Consider the following 22,956-nt stretch of genomic DNA (forward strand, 5'->3'; position numbering starts at 1 on the left):
ATGCACCACCTCTCTGTAACCCACGACCCCGTGTGCCCCACCACCTCCGTGTGGCACGTGACCCTGTACGTGCGTGCCGGCAGGCGGGCAGGACGCCTGTCAGGGCGACTCGGGGGGACCGCTGGTGGTGAAGGACTCGTCTGGCGATTGGCTTCTGACCGGCGTGGTGTCGTGGGGCGAGGGCTGCGGGGCCGTGGGCGCCTACGGAGTCTATTCGCGCGTGGAGCACGCTCTGCCCTGGATCCTCTCCATCATTCAGTCTCCGTGACGACCGCCACCACCCCCCCCCCCACACACCCTGCTCCCCCTTCTGGCGTCATCTCAACGCCAGGTGACCCTCCCCTCACTTCTTCAGCCGTGGCGCGGCGCCCGCCTCACCAAATGTGTTTGGCTGCGACGTGGGGGAGGGCTTGATTCATGCGTCGTTTAATTCGACGCTTCCCAGCCCAATGTAATTAGAACAAAAATTCTCCCACCATTAATTAATTCGGGTTGGTGGGGCTGCGGCGCTAATTGCAAAAGTCCATGGCCGATCGCGGGCCCTGCTTGCACCGGCCCGTGGCTGGAGCTCGTCCGTAATGCCAGCCCTGCACCGGTCACGGAAATTCCACATTTGTATATCAGGGACGAGTTTACAATTTGGGTTGAACTCACGTTCAAATGAGCGTGGGGGGAGGGGTAGGAGTGGGCGGGGGGGGTCCTCAACACCGTTCATGTCTCTGAGGCCAGTGGCGGACATTTCGAATTCCTCCAATGGAGGGCTTCTCCCTCTGGAGGTGAAAACCACTGCTGTTGGATTTTTAAATTCTCATCAAGCAGTGTTCACTGATGTCACGATGGGCTAAGTCGACCCTCGCCAGGATTCGATACTCGTGCTATTTGGATGAGGCGCACCCACCACAACACCATCTGGCCAGATTAAAAATTAAATAAGCACCCTGCCCCCCATCCTTGTAAATCAACCCAAACACCCCCCACCCCCCCATGCTCCAGCAGTTTTCCACGCTTTGCGTTCACCGATCGTCTTCATTCAAGGCGGTAGCAGTCGCGCGCACACTGCAGCGAGCCCTGCGTTGGTGTTTGCAGAGCGGTGGATCGTGTTGGTGTGCACAAGTACAGGACAGTTGTGGAGAGCCCCGTGGATCATTTCGACGATGCTGCCCCTCTAAAGTTCGTCGGGCGACCTCGTGTGAATCTTTCGCCGAGTGAGGCCATTTGCACCGCTGTTTAAAAGAAGAAAGGCACTGCAGGTTGGCTAAGCTTAAGGGGGGAGGGGGGAAATGCTGCATTAGAATATTAAATCGGCACCACTGTGAACCTGGATTCGAATCCTGGCTTCAGGCACTCGTAATTGAAGCGGGTTTCTCGGGGTCCTAAGATAATGGTCAAAGATCGGTCACCAGTAACTGCCCGAATTAAAACCAATCGCACTGAACTTGGGCTATCACTTCATTTTAGCACGATAATCACGGTTTGACTACGTATGGTACGGAATAATTTCAACCCACATACATACAATTCGGCTTGCTCTCTCTCCAATAATGATAACAGTATATGGTTTGATTCATACGCGACAAACACCATTTGTAGGCCTTATGAAAGGTGTGCCCGAAGGGAGACGAGAGGCCTTGTTAGGTAATTTCAAAACTAGTTCCGGGACATCGACTTCCAGGTTCATTTATTGTTTTGACACGGGATAGTGCACTGCTAGCTTTGAGAATTCGGAATGTAAAGTTTGATTTCTTGTTCCACGGCTGCATTGCTACGATCGGATTGCGAGAAGACAAAACAGAGGGCACAGCTTCTCCTGGGGCTGTAATTTTTTAACATCATCTGCTGGATGAAGATCTTCCCAAGCCCTTGCCAGCTTTCATGGTCCTACGGTGTAATCATCCACTCAGCACCTGCAACATGAGCTGATTTCAACGCTCCATCTCCCAGGCGGACGTCGCTCTCTCCGATGCGTTACAATTCCTTGCTGCCACTCCGTATTATTAGCCATCGGCCATCATCCCTTCTGCCTCACCCCGCCGACTCATACTCTTTGTGTGAATGATGTCATTCACCTGCGCACGTTCACGAATTTACGCGTTCCTCCGATCCGTCTCGGGATGTAATTCCAAGCACGCGTTTCTCCGTTATTTTTTTCAGCCAATTTGAAATGTTTCTTCCACTTTAATTATTATTGATATTTTTGGTACACGTCCCATCCATACCTCCGCAGAAACGCACCACATAAGGAGGTTTGACCTAAAATAATCACTCAAATTGGTGAAAGGCTGTTCATTAATGGTTACCCGCCATCCCACTCACCCCCAGCCAGCGTTCCCATAATGGTCAGGATTAACTCCGGACAACAACCCCTAACCCTGTCCCATCTCACCGGCTGCTTGGGCAGACGGCTCACTCACAGGCAGGCAGAAGCACCACGCCACACTACGGACGTGCAGTGGCCGGAAAGAAAAAACATCACAGAGCCTCAAGGGAATAAAAAAAATCGAAATCCCGCTGAACGGAATTACGTCCGCGTGGTGGTGCATTTAAATGTCCTCGCTGTCCCAGTTAGATGGGGCATTTCATTCAATTCGGTGCGCTGTCCTGCGCAATGAGTCTGGCCTTATTAAAACCAGCCACTCCATCCCCCCCCACTCCACCTCCCAGTGTCTCCCCGCACTTTCCGACCCACTTAGGTCACCCACGGTGAGGACTCCGTCTTGCCACACCGATTGTTCTGTCTCATCCATTACCGTTTTCAGCCACCACACACACACACGGCAGGGCACAACAACACGCTCATCCAGCCACCCACTCACTCGCTCGCTCACTCACCTCCTCACCCACTGGCCACGCTGCAGGTCACCTCGGTTCCCTTTCTGCTACTCCTCTCGCTCTGCTTCCTGCTTTGGTATTCCTTCCTCGCATCAACATTTTTTTTGGTGCGTGGTTATTTCGTTGTCCTTGCCCAGCGCCTCCGATTCCAGCGGGTTGGCTACGTTCTGTGCGAAAGAAGTTCTACGTGCGTACATACACCATCGCCCGTGTCGCCTTTCCCCAAGCTATTACAATAATAACCTCGGCTCAATTCGAGGAACGCGTTAACTCACTCTTGACCTGTCACGACTTTGACAGCGCTGTTTGTCGCTGGCCGCTTGACGCTTCCGGCAACCGTGGGTGGTAAGTAAAAAACAACAAATTCTAGATTTGAAGCTTTCGTGACTGCAAGGATTCATACCCTTAGTTTTTTCGGTAAAGTCACGTAGGTAAAAAATGAAATTAAAATTAATAAAAATAAAATCATAAAAATCACGACGTTTCGGAGGCAAAACAAGTCTCCGTCATCAGGTGGGACCGTCACAACCAGATTTGCTGTATCAAGTGAGGCCTCACTTGTGTTGCCTCCGAAACGTCGTGATTTTTGTTATTTTATTTTTTATTAATTTTAATTTCTAAGAGTATTAAAAACAACAACCCATAACCGCCCCGCGGCTAATGGCCCGAGTGTTGGGCAGCGGTGGTGGCTTGGGGTGGCCGTGCCTGAGGCTCAAATCCCAATTCTGCGGCAACGCGGAAACGCCGCGGCTGCCACGCGACCGCCCGACACGCGCCGCGTGTGATTTCCATCGCGCGGCCAGTGACATTTTTCCGACATTTCGCTCAAACGCGGTTTTGCGCTTGCGGCGCCACCGCCGGAGTCCACCGCCCAAAGGCGGTCGAGTCGGCGTGACTCGAACACTGCCCCCCACCACTGTCGCCATTCGTCCACGAAATCGAATTTCTAATTGTCGAACAAAGAAAATAAACGGACATCTGTATTTGCGTAAACAGCGGGTTTGTGTCTAGATTTGAAGCGTTCGTGACTGCAAGGATTCATATTCTTAGGTTTTTTCGGTTCCACCTGAAGACGGAAGCTTGTTTTGCCTCCGAAACGTCGTGATTTTTATTTTTATTTTACTTTTATTAATTTAATTTTTTTACCTACGTGACTTTACCGAAAAAACCTAAGAATATAATAGCGGGTTTCTGTTCAGGCCAGCCTTTGGAAGGGGCTCCTTTGGACCACGTTTTAACGACAGCGTTTGTGTTGAAGCACGCAAAAGCCCGAATTGGTTTCAACAATTTTTGGTCCTTCAAAAACTAAAATGTTCACGAGCCAAGGGCAGAAATGAACACGCAGGTTTCTTTTGCCAGAGAAGGGCCCTCAAGAGCTCCCTCCGTTGTGGAGGCCCTTCCGCCACATCTATGTTTATGTACGTTGAACTTCTTTCGCGCCGTACGTAGCCAACCGTACAAATCAGAGGTGCGGGGGAAGGACAGCAAACCGCGAGCAGTGGCATGAGAAAAAACATTTCAGGGCCGCACCTTTACCTAGGATCGGTTCTGTTATTTTCACCTTTCATAAAACCCAGCGATCCTGTCTGGGGTCCCAGAAAAAAATCCCTTTGGTGCAGTGGGGCAAGTGCTGTTCGTGAACACCTATGAAGGCCGGCACAGCACACCAGTGCCACGCCCGGCCGCGATGTTTACCCACCGCATTATGTACTAATTTTGAGGCTGAGTCGACCTAGGGGAGGCCCAGGACCGGTTCAGATTGTAATCATGACCGGTGTTGGCTGTGAGCGGAATAGAGCTCGGGTCGCCGGATTCATAGCGCAGCGTGCTAACCGCTATACTACCGCTCCCCACACACCACACACACATCACACACACACACCACACACACCACACACACACTACACACACATACCACACCACACACACACACTACACACCACTCACACACTACACACCACACACACACCACATACCACACCACACACACACACCACACACACCAAACTCCCCACACACACGACACACACACCACACACACGACACACACAACCGCACACGACACACACACACACCACACACACCACACTCCCCACACATACGACACACACACCACACACACACCACATACACACCACACACACCACACACACACACCACAGTTGAATCACGGCAGGCGCTGCGCTGTCGTATTCCTGCCGTGGCACTCGCCGGTTAGGTGACAAATCCGCGTGATGACACAACGCGCCGTGACCACGCAGTCACAGTCCACCATCGCCCCCTGCGCCCGGCGATGACCAAATCTGCCAGTTGCAAAGGCAGCTTCCACGTTATCGAGCGAGGATGGGAATCCTGTTTCAACCTGCGCAACGTGAAGTTTCCTTGTCGGGAGGGTACGCGGGAGGAGCGGAAGCCTGGCGGTCGCTCTCCGCTGGGGCTTTCGGGGTTTGTGCCGCGCGCTGCTCGATCTGCGGTGATTGCGACGTTTCGCTGAACGTGCCGCTGGCGGGGCGGGTCTGCTTCGGACCTTCAGCTCCTGAAGAAGCTGCCGGCACCTGGAGCGAAAGCTGTGGAGCAGAGGTCGCAATCGGGTACCCGATACCCGTACCCTACCCGATACCCGGTTACTCGTACCCCGCCGGGTACGGGTACGGGTAGGCCGTGAGTCACTGGTGAGTCACCGTTTGTCACTCATTTCCCAACGTCTTGTCTCTTCTCACAATTCAAGTTCCTAGAATCAACCCACCCGCGCCTGCAACATGGCTTCATCCCAGAGGTCGCAATCAGGTACCCGATACCCGTACCCTACCCGTACCCGGCCGGGTACGGGTACCCGGCCGGGTACGGGTAGAGTACGGGTACGGCCGGGTACGGGTACCCGTTTGCGACCCTGGTGCGGCGGGTACGGGTAAGGAATCAAAACCCGTTTGCGACCTCTGCTGTGGAGTCTGCTCGATTGCATTGGCCGGGTTGGATGGACTGATGGCCACGCCTGCTCACCCAGAGCGCAGCAGATGGCAACACTCCGTCTGCACCCCCCGTGACAGGCTACCCAAAAGCTGAATTGTTCCCGTTCGGTTTTGAAATGTTCAATTCCTAAAGCAATTCCCAGCACGAGGAGCGAAAACGTCGGACTTGGTGCCGAACAGCACACGGTAGAATCTGGAACTACATCGGATAGCTATACAGAACAGCTGCGAAAACGTATTCGTTATTCGTAGGTTTGTGTTGTTTATGCAGCGCAAGGTTTGTTGACAGTTTTGAATGTTCAGGTGCGCGTGTGTGTGTGTGCAAGAGGGGAGCGGTGGGGTAGCGGTTAGCGCGCTCCGCTACGAACCCGGCCACCAGAGTTCGATTCACGCTCACGGCCAACACCGGTGACGATTGTCTGAATCGGTCATGGGCCTCGCCTAGGTAGACTCGGCCTCTAATGAGTAACTGGTGCGATGTGTAAACTTCGCCACTGGGGAGACGAAGGCGGTCGGGCGTGGTGTTGGCCACGCACCCCCTCGTGCGCCGTGCCGGAGTTCATAGGTGCTGGCTAACAGCACTTGCCCCAACAGTCTGTTACAGGCTATACGGGTGTATCTTTGTTTTTCTTGTGCCGCCACTGAATTAGCCACGCACGACATCACCAACTGCAGCCTGTCTCCGGATGATGGCAGAATTTGTTTCACCCCCTGCTTTGAACATAATTACATTTTAATAAAAAATGTTGAACGGGAGGAGGGCGAAGACAGATTGGGGTCACAGCAAACATTATTGAGTTGCGTTTAGATTGAGGGGCTCACGTCCCGTGTACCTTGTTTTTATTTTCACACCAAACGTGTGAGCTTGCCTGCCATTGCGATGGCGTGAGCGGGGAATGGGGGGGGGGGGTTCTACATCTGTCCTGGTCTCTTAAAAAAAAAATACAAAAATACTCGGGTCGAGAGAGGAGAGAGAAAAAGAAACTGGTAAAAAGAAGATATGTAAAAACAGAACCTCAGAGGTGAGGCCACCACTCAGAGAAACGTGAACATTAACTCCCCGAGGGAAGAGTGGGGGGGGGGGGGCTATGAGGGATCGTGAGATTGAAGGTCACCACGGAAAGTGTCCCGAAGCAGCGCTGGGAAATATAACACATTGTGTATTGTTTGCTGGTGTTGTGAACCCGCGTTTGGCACAGGTGCACAAATAACGCAAACGCGTCGGTCAACGGCACTGCCCTAGAAGCAAAAAAATCTAAACCATAGGCCGCGTTTCAGGCATTGGGTCCATTTTCGCCCGAATGTGTTGTGTACAAACTATCTTCTTAGGTTTTTTCTCGGTAAAGTCACGTAGAAAGTAAAATAAAATAAAAACAAAAATCACGACGTACAAACTAGTTTTAGGCCACTGATGTGGACGAACGTGATGCGTTCGTGTCGTTCGCGCGCGTGAGAGCGCACGCACGCACGCACGCGGGCATGCGGACTCTGCAAGAGAGGCAGGAACAGCTCGGGACTTTCACGCGCGTGGATAAGAGAAACCGACTCGATGTAAAATTGCTGAAACGGCTGAATAAATGAGAGAATTCGAACCAACTCTCATTACCTGGGCTTCCTCGTCACCGTCTACGGGGGGAGGGGGGGGGGACGAGCTACGCGACTCGTCCAGCGATGAGCCGTCGAGGCGCGCAAGACCAGAAGCAAACACGACGAGGCAACAAGAACAAAACTAAAATAATGAGCCGTCGAATCGAACATTCAAGACTTGCAAATCCACGACCTACAATCGAACGCGAGATTATTAACGTTCTCAAAAGTGTCGTCCGCTGTCGGAGCGGCGAATAAGTGGAATGTGTTTATTTTAATCCTCTTTGCAACGAATAACTGGGAATCCCGGCTCATGTGCGACGGAGGAGGAGGATTAGGCGTCAGGTCTCGACCGCGTCTCTGTACTCTAAAGGAGGAAAGTCCAAAAAATAAATATATATACGTTTGTCAAACGTAAGCACACATGACGGACTGAACAATCCGTGGCAGATGCGGCCATATCGTACGCGCTTGGACCATTACGGATGGTCCACAGCGCAGTTGCGGTCACCAATCTCAATCGACGGTGCACATGGGAACGTCACTGACCAATTCTGTCGTTAGCGTCTCTGGGTTTCTATGCGAGTCTATGCGTGCATTGCGTGAGTCTGTGAGTGCATGGGTATCTATGATAATCTGTGCGAGTCTATGGGTATTCATCTTCTTGGTTCTTTCGGTAAAGTAACGTAGAAGGGAAGTAATAAAATAATAAAAATAAAACATAATGAAAATAAACATAATAATAAAACATAATTAAACAAGTCTATGGGTAGCTATGCAAATCTATGGGTGTCTATTGTGTGGGGAGCGGTAGTGTAGCGGTTAGCGCGCTGCGCTACGAACCCGGCGACCCGAGTTCGACTCCCGTTCACGGCCAACACCAGTGACGATTAACTGAACCGGTCCTGGGCCACCCCTAGATCGACTCGGACTTAAATTAGTACCTGGTGCGGTGTGTAAACTGTCACTGGGGAGACAAAGGCGACAGGGCGTGGCGTTGGCCACCCACCCCCTCGTGTGCCGTGCCGGCCTTCATAGGCGCTCGCTAACAGCACTTGCCCCAATAGTCTGTTAAGGCCATACGGGGGATCTTTGTATTTGTGTCCATTGTAGTTGCAAGTCGAAGGAATCTCCATGTCCGAGTCTCTATCTCAAGTCGTGGACCACACCCTGACGCCACCGCACGGCACGCTTCTCAGATTGCCACCAGCCTACTCCTGTGAAGCCCGTCCAACTGGCTCGCTCGCTAAGCTCGACGTGAATATCTAAACACCGCGTCGTACAGAAGAAGAGCATCGTGGCACCGCCATGCCCGTCTCGGCAATGGGGCTTGACTTGGGGGAGGGGGTCGCACGTGACCGCTTCCACGTTCTTCACTTCGAGACACCGCCCGCAGTCCGCGTCCTCTCTCCCCCTTGTCCGTCTGCACGCACGTGCCACGAGCGGCTTCCTGCCAATTGATCCGTCAAGTCGGGGTTGGGGGGGGTGGCTGCCGCGATGTGATGAAGGGCTATGCAATGAAGTCGGCATTTGCCGAGTAAAGTCTCGGCGAGAGCAAAATATAGCCCCTTAGTTTACTCAGGAAAGCCTCGGTTAAGTCTTGACACTTTTTCCCCCCCCCAGCAGTTGTCTCGCATCGGGGAGTGTCTGGTCAGTGAATCTGTGAGCATTTTGCTCTGTTAGTGAAATTCAGACCAAAAGGTTAAGGCACAGCCCTGCAATTGCTTTCCCACGCCACTGCTGGCGTTAATGCCTCGAGAAAGCCCTTGTAGAGGGTATTTGGCCTACTCTTCCTTGCTCGGCATCTTTGAAGAACTGAAGGTACCCACGCGACCTGCTGCCGATCCGACTTACTGCAGTTCACCAATTTGTACCGCATGGACTTCACGCAATGCTGGCGGTGATTTAAGAACGTCAGAGACTTGCACGCTCGCTTCAACTGCCTCGCCGGGGTGGGAAATTACCGGCGACCTTTAGGGACTGCAAGTCAAGTGCGCTAACCGTTACGCCGCAGAAATCGTAGCGTTGAGAGAAACCCCAATATTTTAAATCGAGGGGGGGGGGGGGGGCAAATACCCAAGTGGATTGAAACCTCTTTGCTGTACTGCCATCCCCTTGTCTGCTTCACTGCCAACTCCTGGCCACTTCATAACCCCAGTGGGGTCTTGGGAATTCCACAAAGCCCGTCCATTGATCTCACCGAGGCATCTACCCTCCCAGTGTGTTGGACCGTGAATGTTTCCTGAAGGGTACCAGGCTACCAGCCACGCCGGGATGTTTCACCCCGTTCCCTTGTTTCACGTTTCTTCTTTTCTTGTTACGAACCCGTTGGAGGAAACGACTGCACCCAGAGCAAACACTCAAAGTGCAATCGCAATAATAATAATAAGAGACACATTTGAATGTGAAGGTTTCCTTGAATGTCATTGCGCATGTGAATATACACGCTTACAATGCGCCCGGTCTCATCAGATCTAATAAGCTAAGCAGGTTGTGAGCCTGGATATTGCTTGGAAGGGCGCCCATCATGCGCGAGAGGCAGGTGTCGCAAGCTCTGTGGGCAAGAGGGGGCAGTGCGGTAAGAGTCCATTGCTGTTGTAATCTTCCCACCTTCATCAACCCACACTGACCAGTGCGGTGAAGTATGGTCACATCTGTCTCACGGGCTGCAAGGCGTGGGGGGTGGGGGGGAAGTAAGCCGAATTTCCGGAGTAGATTGGCAGAAACAGGCACGTGTGCGTGAACGCACAACAAATAAAATAGATCACGACGTTTAGATTGCAACATAAGCATCCGTCATCAGGTGCAAGCTCAGAGAGAGAGAGAGACATATACAGAGAAAGATACACTCTCTGTGTTTGTCTCTCTCTGTGCCTCTCTCTCTGTCTCTCTCCGAGCTTGCACCTGATGACGGTTGCTTGTGTTGCAATCGAAACAGCGTGAGCTATTATTGATTTTATTTTTTATTTCTACGTGACTTTACCGAAAGAACCAAAGAGTAATTCCTGCAGTCACGTAAGCTTCAAATCAGGATTGCGCAACAAGTTTAACACGCGACCAATATCCAAAAGAGGTATTTTGGGGTTAGATCACGTAAATATAAATGTGTCGTTAAACCCACCGCCACTCGACACAGCCAATTAGTGAGGTTTATCACTAAAAAAAAACAAGTCAATTGTAAATGTCGTGGGTTTACTCTGAAACGCACAACTGCTGTGCTGAACTAGCAACCAATGGGCACGTTCTGTTCACGTGACACAATCTTGCTGATTGGCTGTGTCGGGTGGTGGCGGGTTTAACGACACATTTATATTTACGCGATCTACCCCCCCAAAAAACACCTCTATCATGGAAACAACAACCAAAGCGGCGATCAAAAGCTATTTGAGTGATGAAGCACGTAAGATATCTATATTTGTAAGAACAGATACACAGGTGCGTGGTGTGTTACAGAGCAATGACAATTCGGACACTAAGCGAGAGAAATAAAGAAGACGAGAAGGGGGCTCACGTTGTTACAACCTTTGCTATTCTCATTCTGCGATCTTAACGGCGCCTTCGGGCATTCGTAACGCAACCACAATTAAAGAGTTGAATTCGCCAGCAGAGGGCACGGATGTTCCATAATTGTTTTTTCAACGATAACTCGCGCGAGACGAACGCGATCCAACGCTGCGATCAAAATGCATGAATTCAGTGTCGGGGCAATGACGTATGCAGAGGGGAAACTGTGAAGACGCAGGCGTCACACTGCACGCATTGACGCCGCGGTGCAGAAACATCGTGGCCATTCACGGGAAATAGAGGACAAAATCGTCGAAAAGGGTGCGCAGAGATAACATGGAGAGAAAGAGGAACACGTGCATTCGAGAACATACGTAGCCAACCGCGCGAATCGGAGGTGCGGGGGAAGGACAACACACTAAACACAACGAAGCAGTTCTAGAGAAGGGAGTTTTCAATCGAGATTATTTCAAAGTGCACAGCCTCAGTGGCTTCCTAATAATCGGAAGAGCGTTCCAGACGGCCGCAGATGTGCTTCTGAAAGCGCGCGATGCAGTGACCGTCTTTGACTTCAAACAGGAATGGTCAAACTACAGTACATAACTTAATGATATCATAGTTTTCGAATAATTACTTAAATATACGACAGTAATTACAATTACATTTACGTGAAGTTTTTTTTTCATTTGGATGACCATTTTTTTTATCGTGATGCGAGTTCGAGCTGAAATTTGGTTCACACGGAATTTTGTTCATGAATCTGGGTCCCCTTGAGCTCCTCGGGGCTCTAAGCTTGTGCTAACATTGCGTTTGCCTTGCGCCAGCACTCCCCAGGCATTAAACTCTATCCTTGGAATAACTCTGACCTTTTCGGTGAAGTGCCATTCACATTTGGGGCCATGGGATAGCGGAACGTACACCCATACTAAATTCGGATCTCCCTTGAAATGAGCTCTCACCTTGATTTACATAGATGTTTCGTGATGATGACAGTAGAATGGTGGTGTCGTGCTGAGTGCGATGGGCTATGAACTCAAGCCACCTGAGCTCGATTCCCGATCACAGTGCAAGATTAGCAGCGGGAAAATATATCAACCGGTCCTGGTCCATGGACCCGAGCTGACCAGCGTGGTGAAGTATGGTTCAAGCATCACTCAAGAGCAACGGCTCTTCCGGAGGCCTTCATCCAGCAGTAGATTGAAAGGGGGCTGTAAGAAAAGATGATGGTGCCCGGTACAGATTTTCAGAAGTATTCTTTTGTTTATTGTTTTGAGCACTTTAATGACAGAAGGGTGCCAAAACAAGACAAGTCATTAAACACAATCATGTTATTTTAAATTATTCGTGGACTTTTGTTTTTGCTGGCATTAATCAACGAGCACTTGAATACACGTAATAAGCCACGCCCTTGAGTTTTCTATGAGCAGTAAAGAGTAACGTTTTTTTTTATTTCCTGCATATTCCAAACAACAACAAAAAAACAACACGGACTCCCCGTTCACCAAGAAACCCACCCTCGTATTGTTGAGCGTCGCTTTCTTCCTCATCACAGCGACGAGGAACATCGGCAGCGGTGAAACACGGCGCGTAGTTCGACGCAACGCCGAGCACTCCTTTTTAAAGGCAGCCCATTAGCCATAAGGTCGGTGCTGTCGAGCTGGCACTTGAGAAATAATATTCCGCCACGCCGGGGAATTGAATTAATATTACATCTACCATTAAGTACGTTTAGCATGCCCGGCTTTGCCCGAATTAACCGCGATGAAAATACTGTAAGGGCCGTTACGCTGTGGCCAAATAAAAACGATCTGCGGTGGAATTTTATGGCAATTTTTAGTTTCCATTGTAATATATATGTACACACACACACGCGCGCGCGCGCGCACACACACAGAGCACAAACGGTTTTCGCTGCAGAACATCAAATCGGCCCCGTTAGACCGACGCAAACGGCCGTGATTACCGCGAATGCCTCCGCCGCTGATGCGAGAGACGCGACGCCCACGTTCTCCTCGACAATCACGGATAACGAAGAAAAATACCACGGCGCCAGCGTGGGGGAGGGAGGGGGGGGGGGACGCGTGGGGGTTAGTGGTGGCTGCAGGCACGACACGCGCACGAGAAACGGAGCGGCGTCGCGCGCGTGCAGCACCCACCACGGCCACATCGAGGGCGCGCACGTGGGTGCAGAGGGAGACACCAAAACACTGCCGAGGCAACCACTGGCCGTCACTCGCCGGCGCCGGTTTTTTCTTCTTCTTCTTCTTCTCTCTATTGCCTGCAGTCGGTTTGAAAATGTAGAAAATATATGTTGCCTATCTTTAAACGTATGTTATTATATATGTTTTTTTCCTAATACCTACACAATCAAAACACAACATGGACAGAAGCGCCCCTGTGCTCGAGGCAAACACTGAGCGATTGCTCAGTGCCAACGATGGTCCTGAGCCCAGTGGTTAGAAATTACGTTACTGTGGCGGGGACAAGTCGACTCGTAAATCAAAATAATCATCATGATGAAAAAAAACACGTGAAATTTCACTGCACCAAGCTTCACAAAACGGTGTTCATTTAACCAAGCCCAGTTGGACGATGACGACGATCAGGGGTGGATAACCCTGGCCAGACACAGCCCAAAGCTTCATTTCTCGTCGGGCCCGCAGACACGAGATGGGACACTTCTAAACGGTCCGCCACAAGCATCTTTAGCCACACTAATTGGCTACCGGAGTCGGAAAATATTGTCGGCCTGGCAACGACACTGTGTTTGTCATTTTAGCGAGCTTGACTTTCTAGAAATTTCTTTCGATAATGGATAACGTTACGAACGGTGCCGGCGAATGCGTGGCCCGTCAAAGGAATTCTAAAACATTATTTGGCCCTCATTAAGGGAAAGGTCCCGCACCTCCCCCCCACCGCTGATTTAATCTGACGAGCACGTGACTGGGTACTTCCGCTGCTTTGCTCACTGAGCAGCGTCTCAAGCTCTTAAAATCCGAAAATGGGTGCGCACATTGATTGAGGTGGCCAGGTGGCTCGTAGAGTCTCGGTTCGAATCCATGTTTTCAGCCGCCTGCTATAAAACCGAGCGGAGCGTGTGGTCTCAGCACGGTCACCAATGATTGTTTCTATATATAAAACCCCGCTTCATACGATATATTCGGATTTGCACTTGAATTGCGGAAAAAAATTCCAGCTGAGAAAAAATAGTAAACAATATATCGGTTTTGAATTTCACGCAATAATCTCACATCAGAGCATGCGGAAACCATGCCATCCTCTGTGTGAAGGTTTTTTTCAGAAGTCCCATGAAAAATCCTTTCTGCGGGAAGTTCTCCAATGCAATGTGCGGGGGGGGGGGGGGGATGCAACTGCTCGGTCAGATTTCCGTAAGGGATTTGTCGTCTCGTGACATGGCAATGAGAGGAGAAGTGGAATTTGGGATAAAATTACGTAGTCCTTTTATTATTTTTTCAAAAATAAAATGACAATTGCATTTTAGTGTTAAAATATAATCCTCTATTTCGAATTCTCTTGTCACCAGTTCACCCCTCCGGCGATTTGACCATTGGTCTCTATTTGGGGGGCTTGCGAATCGATTCAGAGGTCAATTTCTGTTTGTTGTTTACCACTTTCTGATTTGCTTTGGCCTCTTGTGGCAGCTCTGATCATCCCATTGTCACGATTGTTAGCACTTTGACGAAATAATTTCTATGAATCGTAAACAATCGATCCTCACACTCAGGATTCCACGCATTCCTTGCGAACGTTATAATCCATTTCAATTGGGTACATTCGTTCATGCATCCTCATGTATAAGTTCAAATAAATCACGAAACAGGCAATACATTGATCATCATTTTCCAATTTGAAATATCGAGCCCTTTTTTTGGTACTATAAAACAAGTGCGGGTGGAGCGGTGGCGGCAGTGGTTGGCACTGCGCTCCGCCATGCACCTGGAAACCTGAGTTTCATTCCTGGCCGTGGCTAACATCAGTAACGAGTGATATCCGATCCGCTCTTGATTCACGTTCATCCCCTTCACCCAATGTGCGATGACCGGCATGTCGAACTATGGCAAAATAACCTCCACGACCATATGGCTTCGCGAGCCCTTTATGATCCATCAGTGCATGGACAAAGGGCTGTAAATGTTCACGTTGTAGGTATACTACAACACATGGCCCATGAACAATTCACCGGGGAAAATGCCCGTTTCCGTCAGACGTCAAAAGCTTGGACGGGCAGACTGTCGTGCAGTCGATGCACTACAGACTGTGGGGCTTGCATTGTGGCAGGCAGTGCAGGAAAATCTAACTATTGTACTGCACTATGCTCCCGCGTCTATTTGCTCCCCTGCAGTGTATTGAACGAAGGGAGGGCCCTTGACTTTACGCCGCTACAGATACCCGTGCATATGGCTGTATGAGTGACTATGGCCACACAATAGAATGTGCAATCAAGCAACGAGGCGGAGGTGGAGACAGCCAAATGCTTAGCCATCCAGGGAAACAAGTTAACGAGAAAGGAAAGCGCAGAGTCAGCATCCCCGGTTCCACCGAAAACGAGGGATCTTTTCATCGCGTGATATACAAAGACAAAGATCCCCTGTATAGCCTTAACAGACTGTAGGGGCAAGTGCTGTTAGCGAGCACCTATGAAGGCCGGAACGGTACACGAGGGAGTGGTTGGGCCAGCACCACGCCCGACCGCCTTTGTCTCCCTAGTGGCGATGTTTACACACCACACCAGGTACTCATTTGAGGCTTAGTCGACCTAGGGGAGGCCCGGGACCGGTTCAGATAATTGTCACTGATGTTGGCAGTGAGCGGGAATCGAACCCGTGTCGCCGGGTTCATAACGCAGCGCGCTAACCGCTACACTACCGCTCCCCGCGTGATATACACACACACTCTCTCACTCACTCAAGACGTGATTTGGCTTCAGGTGGCGTCAAGCTACAGAGGTACCGAGTTGCTGTGCATCCACTGTAATTAACATGCGCCGTGCCTGTCTGAAATACACACACACACAAAGTACTTATGAATATTTTTTTTAAGAAAACGTGTTTTTAGTTTAGTACAGCGTTCGTAAAAAAAAACCCAGAGAGCTCTTTATTTTAACATAGCCCTCTTATTGTTGTATCAAGATAAGCAATGACAGGGAAGCGACGTCAATTATATATGATGTATATAGGATGTGCCGTATAGTTGTGTGCATGTCTGTAGTGTACATTTGAATTTTGCCTGCGGCCAAATTACGGCAAACAGGAATGGTGGATTTTCTCCGTTTTTTTTTTTGCGGTTTTCCTTCGACATGAAAACTAATTTCTTTGGAACTTATTTTCGTGTGAAGTTTGTTGTCCTTCCCCCTACGCGCCTCCGATTAGCACGGTTGGCTACGTACGGTGCGAAAGAAGTTCAACTTACGTACTTGGCAGTGGCCAACATCCAATTGCAGCAGGTCCCATCCTTCAACTGGAACGTTGAGACTAATCAAATGTTCACGCTTATCCACAGCAGCACACGGAGTCATGCATGATTAAGAATAAACAGGGTGCCACTTATTAAAAAAAAACGGTTGAAACTTGTGAGTGAGGCTCTCCTGGGTAAATAATTGGCATTCTTAACGTCCAAGGGTAGAGCCCAATTTGGCACAATGTGGCTTGTTGGCTAAAACATCCTCCTTAATCATCTCAAGCTCTGGAATAAAATTCACTCTGGCGGCAACAGAGCTGCCACGAACGTGCTTGCGTTTCACACACAATCAATAGTCCGACAAGGAGGGGGAGAGGGGGATGGTGGGTGGGTGGATGGGGGGCGATGTTGGCAAATTTATAAAATTACTCAGGTTTATAAATTGGGTATAAATACAATTTATAAATTGGTTATAACCCCAATTCATAAAATTACTCAGATTTTGTAAATTGGGAAGTTTGTACCGTCATGGTGGGCACATACGTGCCTTTCTTTTTTTTCGAGTACTGCAATACATGTGCACCGCACTAATTTGTTATGGTTATTAATTATTGGGTAAAAAAAAAACAGAGCCAGGCTGTAATTAATTAACAGGCAGCGTCCGTCAAAGGACAACTATCAACAGCAGCAGCAGCTGACTGATAACACTGGTCAACACACTTTTTCTGGCATAAGGTATTCCAACGGTTTTAAGGTTATTTTGGGGTGCTGATTCCAAATCTGGCACCAGTTTTTGTCTATCACATCAGGTTTTTGATATATCAAATATTGCATTTTCAATAAAAACTGCAGAAGAAAAATATTAAATAAATGTGGATATCTACATAAAATGATATTATAAACACACTATCCTAAAAATACAGCACCATATTTTAACACTAAAGCAGTCACTGACTCGCAACAACTTGCAATCATAAGTGACAGAGTTAATTTCGGGTAAAATGAATGAAAATGAGGTATGCCGATAAGCATAAAAATAATGTGATAGAGCAAATCTGAGATCAGATTTGGAATTAGCACCCTGAAATTAGTCTAAAACAGCTGCAAAAGTCCAGGCCAGAATTTTTTTTTTATGACCAGTGTTACCGTTCCACCCCATCCACACGCACCATGCCCCGTGCCCACAACTTATAAGAATAGGTTTTACCCTTTCTGGCAATAAAACAGGAGGTGTTGACATGTGAAAACACCACACAGAAATATGTTTTGCAAGGAATACTGTCTGCATTCATCACAGGTACTTGTGGTGAACATGCAAACAAAAACATGCTCCGATAGTAGATGCATTTTTTTTAAATTATTGGTCCACACCAGAGACAGCTTTCTATAGAGTCTAGTCTCAAAGTGTTAGACGAGAGAATCTCAAAAGGCGAACAGCACAAAGACAATGCACTCTCAGGGCAATTCTAGCTCGAGGCGATCAGCTACAATATGGGACCTTTCTTCCCATCTTAACACCTGGTTTATTGCCAGGAAGAGTAAAAGCTATTCTTATATTTTGATACTGGCAAGAAAGGCCCCATATTGGCCACAACTTGTTCCAAGTTTTATATGCGAACATGAACAAAACTCCTTCGCACCGTGCGTTAATACAAATAAACATGCGTTTTAGTTCACATCAGTCCCCTATCGGCCTCCGAGACCAATACGATCCAGCAGCATGTGTTTGAGTAATAAAACTATTCACAGGCTTCGGACCTTCTGGAAGGTGGGGGGGGGGGGTCCCATGAGCAGAGTCGGGCTCGTTGAACAAATGCTGCTTCGTTGCCAGAAGACATTGGCAAAAAGGACTCCCATCTCAACATCGGGGGCCCCATTCGTATGTTGAACTTCTTTCGCACGGCACGTAGCCAACCGTGCTGATCGACGTTGTATACAAACCCATTGGAAACAAATGACGGGATGTGGCAGTGGACCACCTACGTTGCTATCTGCCCATAGGGGATCGTGATGATGATGATGTTGACGGTATAAACCCAATATGCGTTGCTGTTGAGAAGTACACGGGCGAAATCAAATATAAGCAGAACTCGGGCGTTCTGTGCATCGAACGATGGTGAGCGCTTAAAGCATTCTTGATCTCCCTACCCCGCTTAGAGTCCCATCACCACTGTCGTCTCACGGCTACACAACGCAATTCCGGCTCAGCAGGGGGGGGGCGGTGGGGGTGGCGACACACCTTTTCGTCATTTGGGACATCTTTCGTAGAGCTGGGACGATTACACCAATGGTTAAGTCAATTAATAGAGGGAGCATTGCTCATGGAATAGGGTTGTTATGGTCGATTATTCGGATCAAATGAAAAATGCCAGCGCCAAGGCACCTAAATCATGCTTCGTGAAGGTGGGAAACCCCTTACAAGTGACGCCGCCGCTGATGTCGATGATGTGTCACCAAGCCCCGCCCCATAACCTCCCGTTCAGCGGCACATGTGTGTAAATAAATAAAAGGTGAGGCTATTTCTTCGCGTTGTTCAACTCGGGAAGTGATCGAACCTATAATCAGTCATTAATTACTCACGCTCTCACATTATTATCATGATAATTTCGAGATGTATTATCGAGTTGCGTCAAACTAGAACCGACATTAAACAGAGAAGGTCCTTGTCTCTACACATCTGACAGTCCACCAGTATTGGATTACGCAAGGCTGACTCTGCTGATGAGGCACTGAATGTCGAAACCAAAGTTTTCGTCTATTAAACCAATTTTGCTGGAGAAAAGAAAATGACTCCTCAAAGTCCGTGCGACTAAAGGGATGTGTAAAAAATAAAGTTTGCATGTTTATACGTGGAGAAACAAATATACAAGGACGGTTTATTGTTAACTTATTTATTTTGTTACTTCTTGAAATATCCCAGCTCGAGGCTGGTGCGTAGGATGCTCAACCCAATGTCCTTCATTACTGACGGGCAGGTAGCACCAACTTTGATTCACGATCTCAGAGAATAACCGCATTAATGTAAGGATCGCAGTAGCTTCATATTCTTGTCTGTGCCGTTCCACTTTGTTTGACAGCGGCGCATGGTCCGCGCGTGCATGCGTTACAAGAAAGCCTCTTAAACATTTAAATTGATCATTTAAAATGGATTTCGTTGGAATTTAAAATCGGCAAATTATAGTCTAGAATTTCTGTAATCAGTGACACGATGTGGTTAGCACGGACCCTGGTGCAAGGATTTAAATGCCCTCTCGCACCCTGCCCACTCCCCCCCCCACCCTTGTCCAATTTCTTCCCTCAGTGCCCGAGCCCCATGCAGCCTGCAGTCTCCTGCGCTGTTGCACCGCCTGCACATTCGACAGCTGCGCCACTGACCGTTGCAAGTCATTAAAACGCTTCCGTACACCGTTGAGTCCAGCAAGTGTTCTCTATGGGAATTCACTTTGAATTCAAAGCCTGGCGATTGAGTGCACAGCATACCAATGCTTTTCGTTGTTGTTATTTCTTCTTTTAATTTTTCTATCGGCAATTGAGTAATGAGACGAAGTGTCCATTTGGAATGCTCGCATATTAAAGAACGGCCTGGCGGAAGATGATATTACAGAGCTACTTCTGAGCACCCTTCAAATAATCTCTCATCAACACTCGGGCGCAGCACTTTCCCACGTGGCGAACTGAAATTGCTATTTTTAATAATTGGATGTATTTGTGAAATTAAGTTCAAAACAAACTTTAAAATGATGCATTTTTCGTGCAGCGATTGGTAACCAAGGAAAGACCATTAACTCACCACACTGGAGAAGCCGTTTTTTATAAGCAGCTGAAACCTGGATTTAAGCTAAACATCCATGCAGTGGCAGATCATGTTTCAATCCCTGAGTTGCCTGTTTAAAGTCGGTCGAGATGCTACCGTGGATTAATGGCGAGCACACTGGGCTTGCTGTCGCCGGTCTGATCTCCCGGTATGGCAGTTTAAGTTTCTTATCTATCCAGCAGTCCGGTTGGGTACACCAACGTGAGTTGATTTGCAGGACACGTCTGATGGGTAAAGCGTGGCTGTGCTCTCACCTCTTGCAAGAATATCCGGCCAGCGTGAAAGAGAGCAGGCCAAAATATCCTCTGAAGAGGGCTCCCTAGCGAAGGCCCTTCCGCCAACAATGGAATGAGCAAGCCATTGCAAGGGCTGCACCTTTACCCTTGACCTTGAATTTTGTAATTTCCCAAATAATTTTTAGGTGACTGTGGGAGCGATTAAACGGCCGACCGGGTGCCAACTGGCCCAGTGGCGGTAACGATGAATGCCCAGCCACCCCCAACTCCGCGCTGTTCGCGGGATGAAGCGTGGTAGTGGCAGGAGATAATCTGACCGCAGAGAGAGAGAGGGAGGCGAATTAACAACCCGAACGAATGTGACATTGTATCAAGGCCAGATTAAGTTTCATTGGAGGCCCAGAACTGCTATAGTGTTGTTTTGTTGGTGGGGGGGGGGCCCTCTTTATGTGTTAAATTTCTTCTCTCGAGTGTTTTACCACCACCCATGGCCAATGTCAAACACTCCACTGTCATTCACCTTGGTTGCTTTAGTTCAGGATTTTTAACGCGATATAAAAGTTAGCAGTACCGTGTGTATATATATTTATAGGAGGTTCCTCAAAGTCCAAGACCACGGCCGTGCGGCCCCTCGAGTCCCTGCTCATTACGGGTCGAATTATATTCTCCAGAGTGCCGAAGAAGGACACGTAATAATAATACTAATGATCGGTGTCTTTTCACCCCAGGGAAGGAGTTTTAAAAAGAAATGCAACGGCAGTTAAATAAAATATAAAAACCTCCGACACTTCATAATCATTGCTCACACCTGCACGGTGCAGGATCGGCTCCTAACGAGGCTGCAAGCACTTGAGCAATTAGTGGCGCAATGCTCGAGGGTTGTTGTTGTTGTTGTTCTATAAGATTGGTGCGGCCTTCTCCCATAGGGTGGCCCGCTCCGTCGTCATAATGGGAGTGGGAAGGAGGGTTAACGACACGCGTTGGATATTCACACCCTTGTAGTCACGTTTCGCTGCTACGCGGGCAGAGAGATGGCGTCGATTCATCGATTGGGCTCGACTCCTATGGCCACACCGACAACGTGCGAGGATCAATTGGGGTATTTTTTTTGCGCGCGCGGACACGTCGCCTTCGATTGGTTCATTCGAGCGTTTAGATCTTCAGCGCTAATGAACGACGGTGACAGGCGTTGAACACACAACGTCCTCTACAATTATCTCGTCCCGTCGCCCATTCAACCTCCCCTGGCCCCCCGCACTCCTCCCTTTGGATCGCGCACCTGCCTCGAAGCACAACGGCACACGCCGAACCGAACAACGGCGGAGCAGAACCACGAATGCGGCCGCGTGCGTGCAGGGCATCGCCTCTACGTCGGGTGGGAAATCTTAGACGCGGTCCCACTCCTCCCGCCCCTTGGCGGCGTGCGACGGTGCAAATCCTGAGCAAGAACGGAGTGGGGCCACGTTGTGAACCTCGGTGAAATTCAGAGGAGGCATTGAAGACGTCCATTCAGCTTAAACCCCACCCTTTTGGCTGTGCCTTTGGCCACTACCAAAGCTTCACGTGGACTTACGAGTCGCGATACGAAGCAAAGCGCAAGAAGAAGAATTTCAACGCGAACGCCGTCGAGCGCAAGATGAGCTGCGATGCACCACCGGTCTTAAGTTGGGGAATTGATTCTTGCATCGGATCGCAACGCCGAATGGTGAACACGCATCAAATCGCAAGACAGGCCAACTGATGCAGGCCTTATGCTCATTCATACTATGCTTATACTTTACATCGCCACTGATTTTATGAACTTTGGAGTGAAAGCAGGCAACAGCTAATTTCAACCGTGACTTGCGTTTACTTTTACGCAAATTGCCTGTGGCAGGGCCTGAATTGCGCACCAAATATCTCAGGCCGCTGCTAAGGCTGAAGTAGTAGACACGTGACTATTAGCCACGGCCGTAGCGAGGAGGTGTACTGGATGTGGTGTGCCGCGTCGCTGACCAGGACAGACCTGGCTGAAATAAAGCCTCGGTACGGCGATTAATTATCTGTCCACCCAGCATTCTTGAAGAGGTACACCACGGCCGTCAATCGGCAGGCTGCCTGCAGTGAGCAAACGTGTGGGTATATCCACCTCTTCCAAGACATCTGTGACCAGTGTGGAAGAATATGTCCAAAGGCCCTCTGCAGGGGTTCTCTAGAGCTCTCTCTCTCTCATGGAGGCTCTTCTGACAACAGTAGCGTGCGCACGCAATTGCAAGGGTTGCGCCTTTATATTTCCGGCATTAACCTTGGCAGGAGGCTGGCCTGACATTTCCCGGAGGAGGAGGGGGGGAGCAGGAGGGGGAGGAAAGGACTGCCGTCCATCCCAGCGAGTTGACGTCACAAAACTCTCCGGGCACACATCTTCACACATCTTCACATCGCCGACCGAGCGGTGGTTGGTGGTGGTGGTGGGGGTGGTGGTGGGGGGGTTACGGAGAGTCTGAGCACCATCAGTCAACGAGCGGGGACTCATAATTCACACGCACCCTCTGCTCATCCACGCGCACGCGCGCGCGCCTGACATCTAGATTTGCAGGCGAGAGCAGCGGAGCGTGGACCC

The 22,956-nt window shown here is 49.4% G+C and overlaps 1 protein-coding gene across 1 annotated transcript in view; it reads left to right on the forward strand.

Moving 5' to 3' along the window:
• Positions 1-7,390, forward strand: part of LOC144728404 (mannan-binding lectin serine protease 1-like) — a 51,312-nt gene extending 43,922 nt beyond the window's left edge. Inside the window, exon 16 of the mRNA XM_078607817.1 lies at positions 84-7,390. Coding sequence (XP_078463943.1) covers positions 84-268 — 185 coding nt within the window. The 3' untranslated portion in view covers positions 269-7,390. The remainder of the gene's footprint in view (positions 1-83) is intronic.
• Positions 7,391-22,956: the final 15,566 nt, after the last annotated feature.

This window comes from Lampetra planeri, chromosome 28, assembly GCF_965212315.1.
Source record: "Lampetra planeri chromosome 28, kcLamPlan1.2.h2, whole genome shotgun sequence".
Classification (NCBI taxonomy): domain Eukaryota; kingdom Metazoa; phylum Chordata; class Hyperoartia; order Petromyzontiformes; family Petromyzontidae; genus Lampetra; species Lampetra planeri.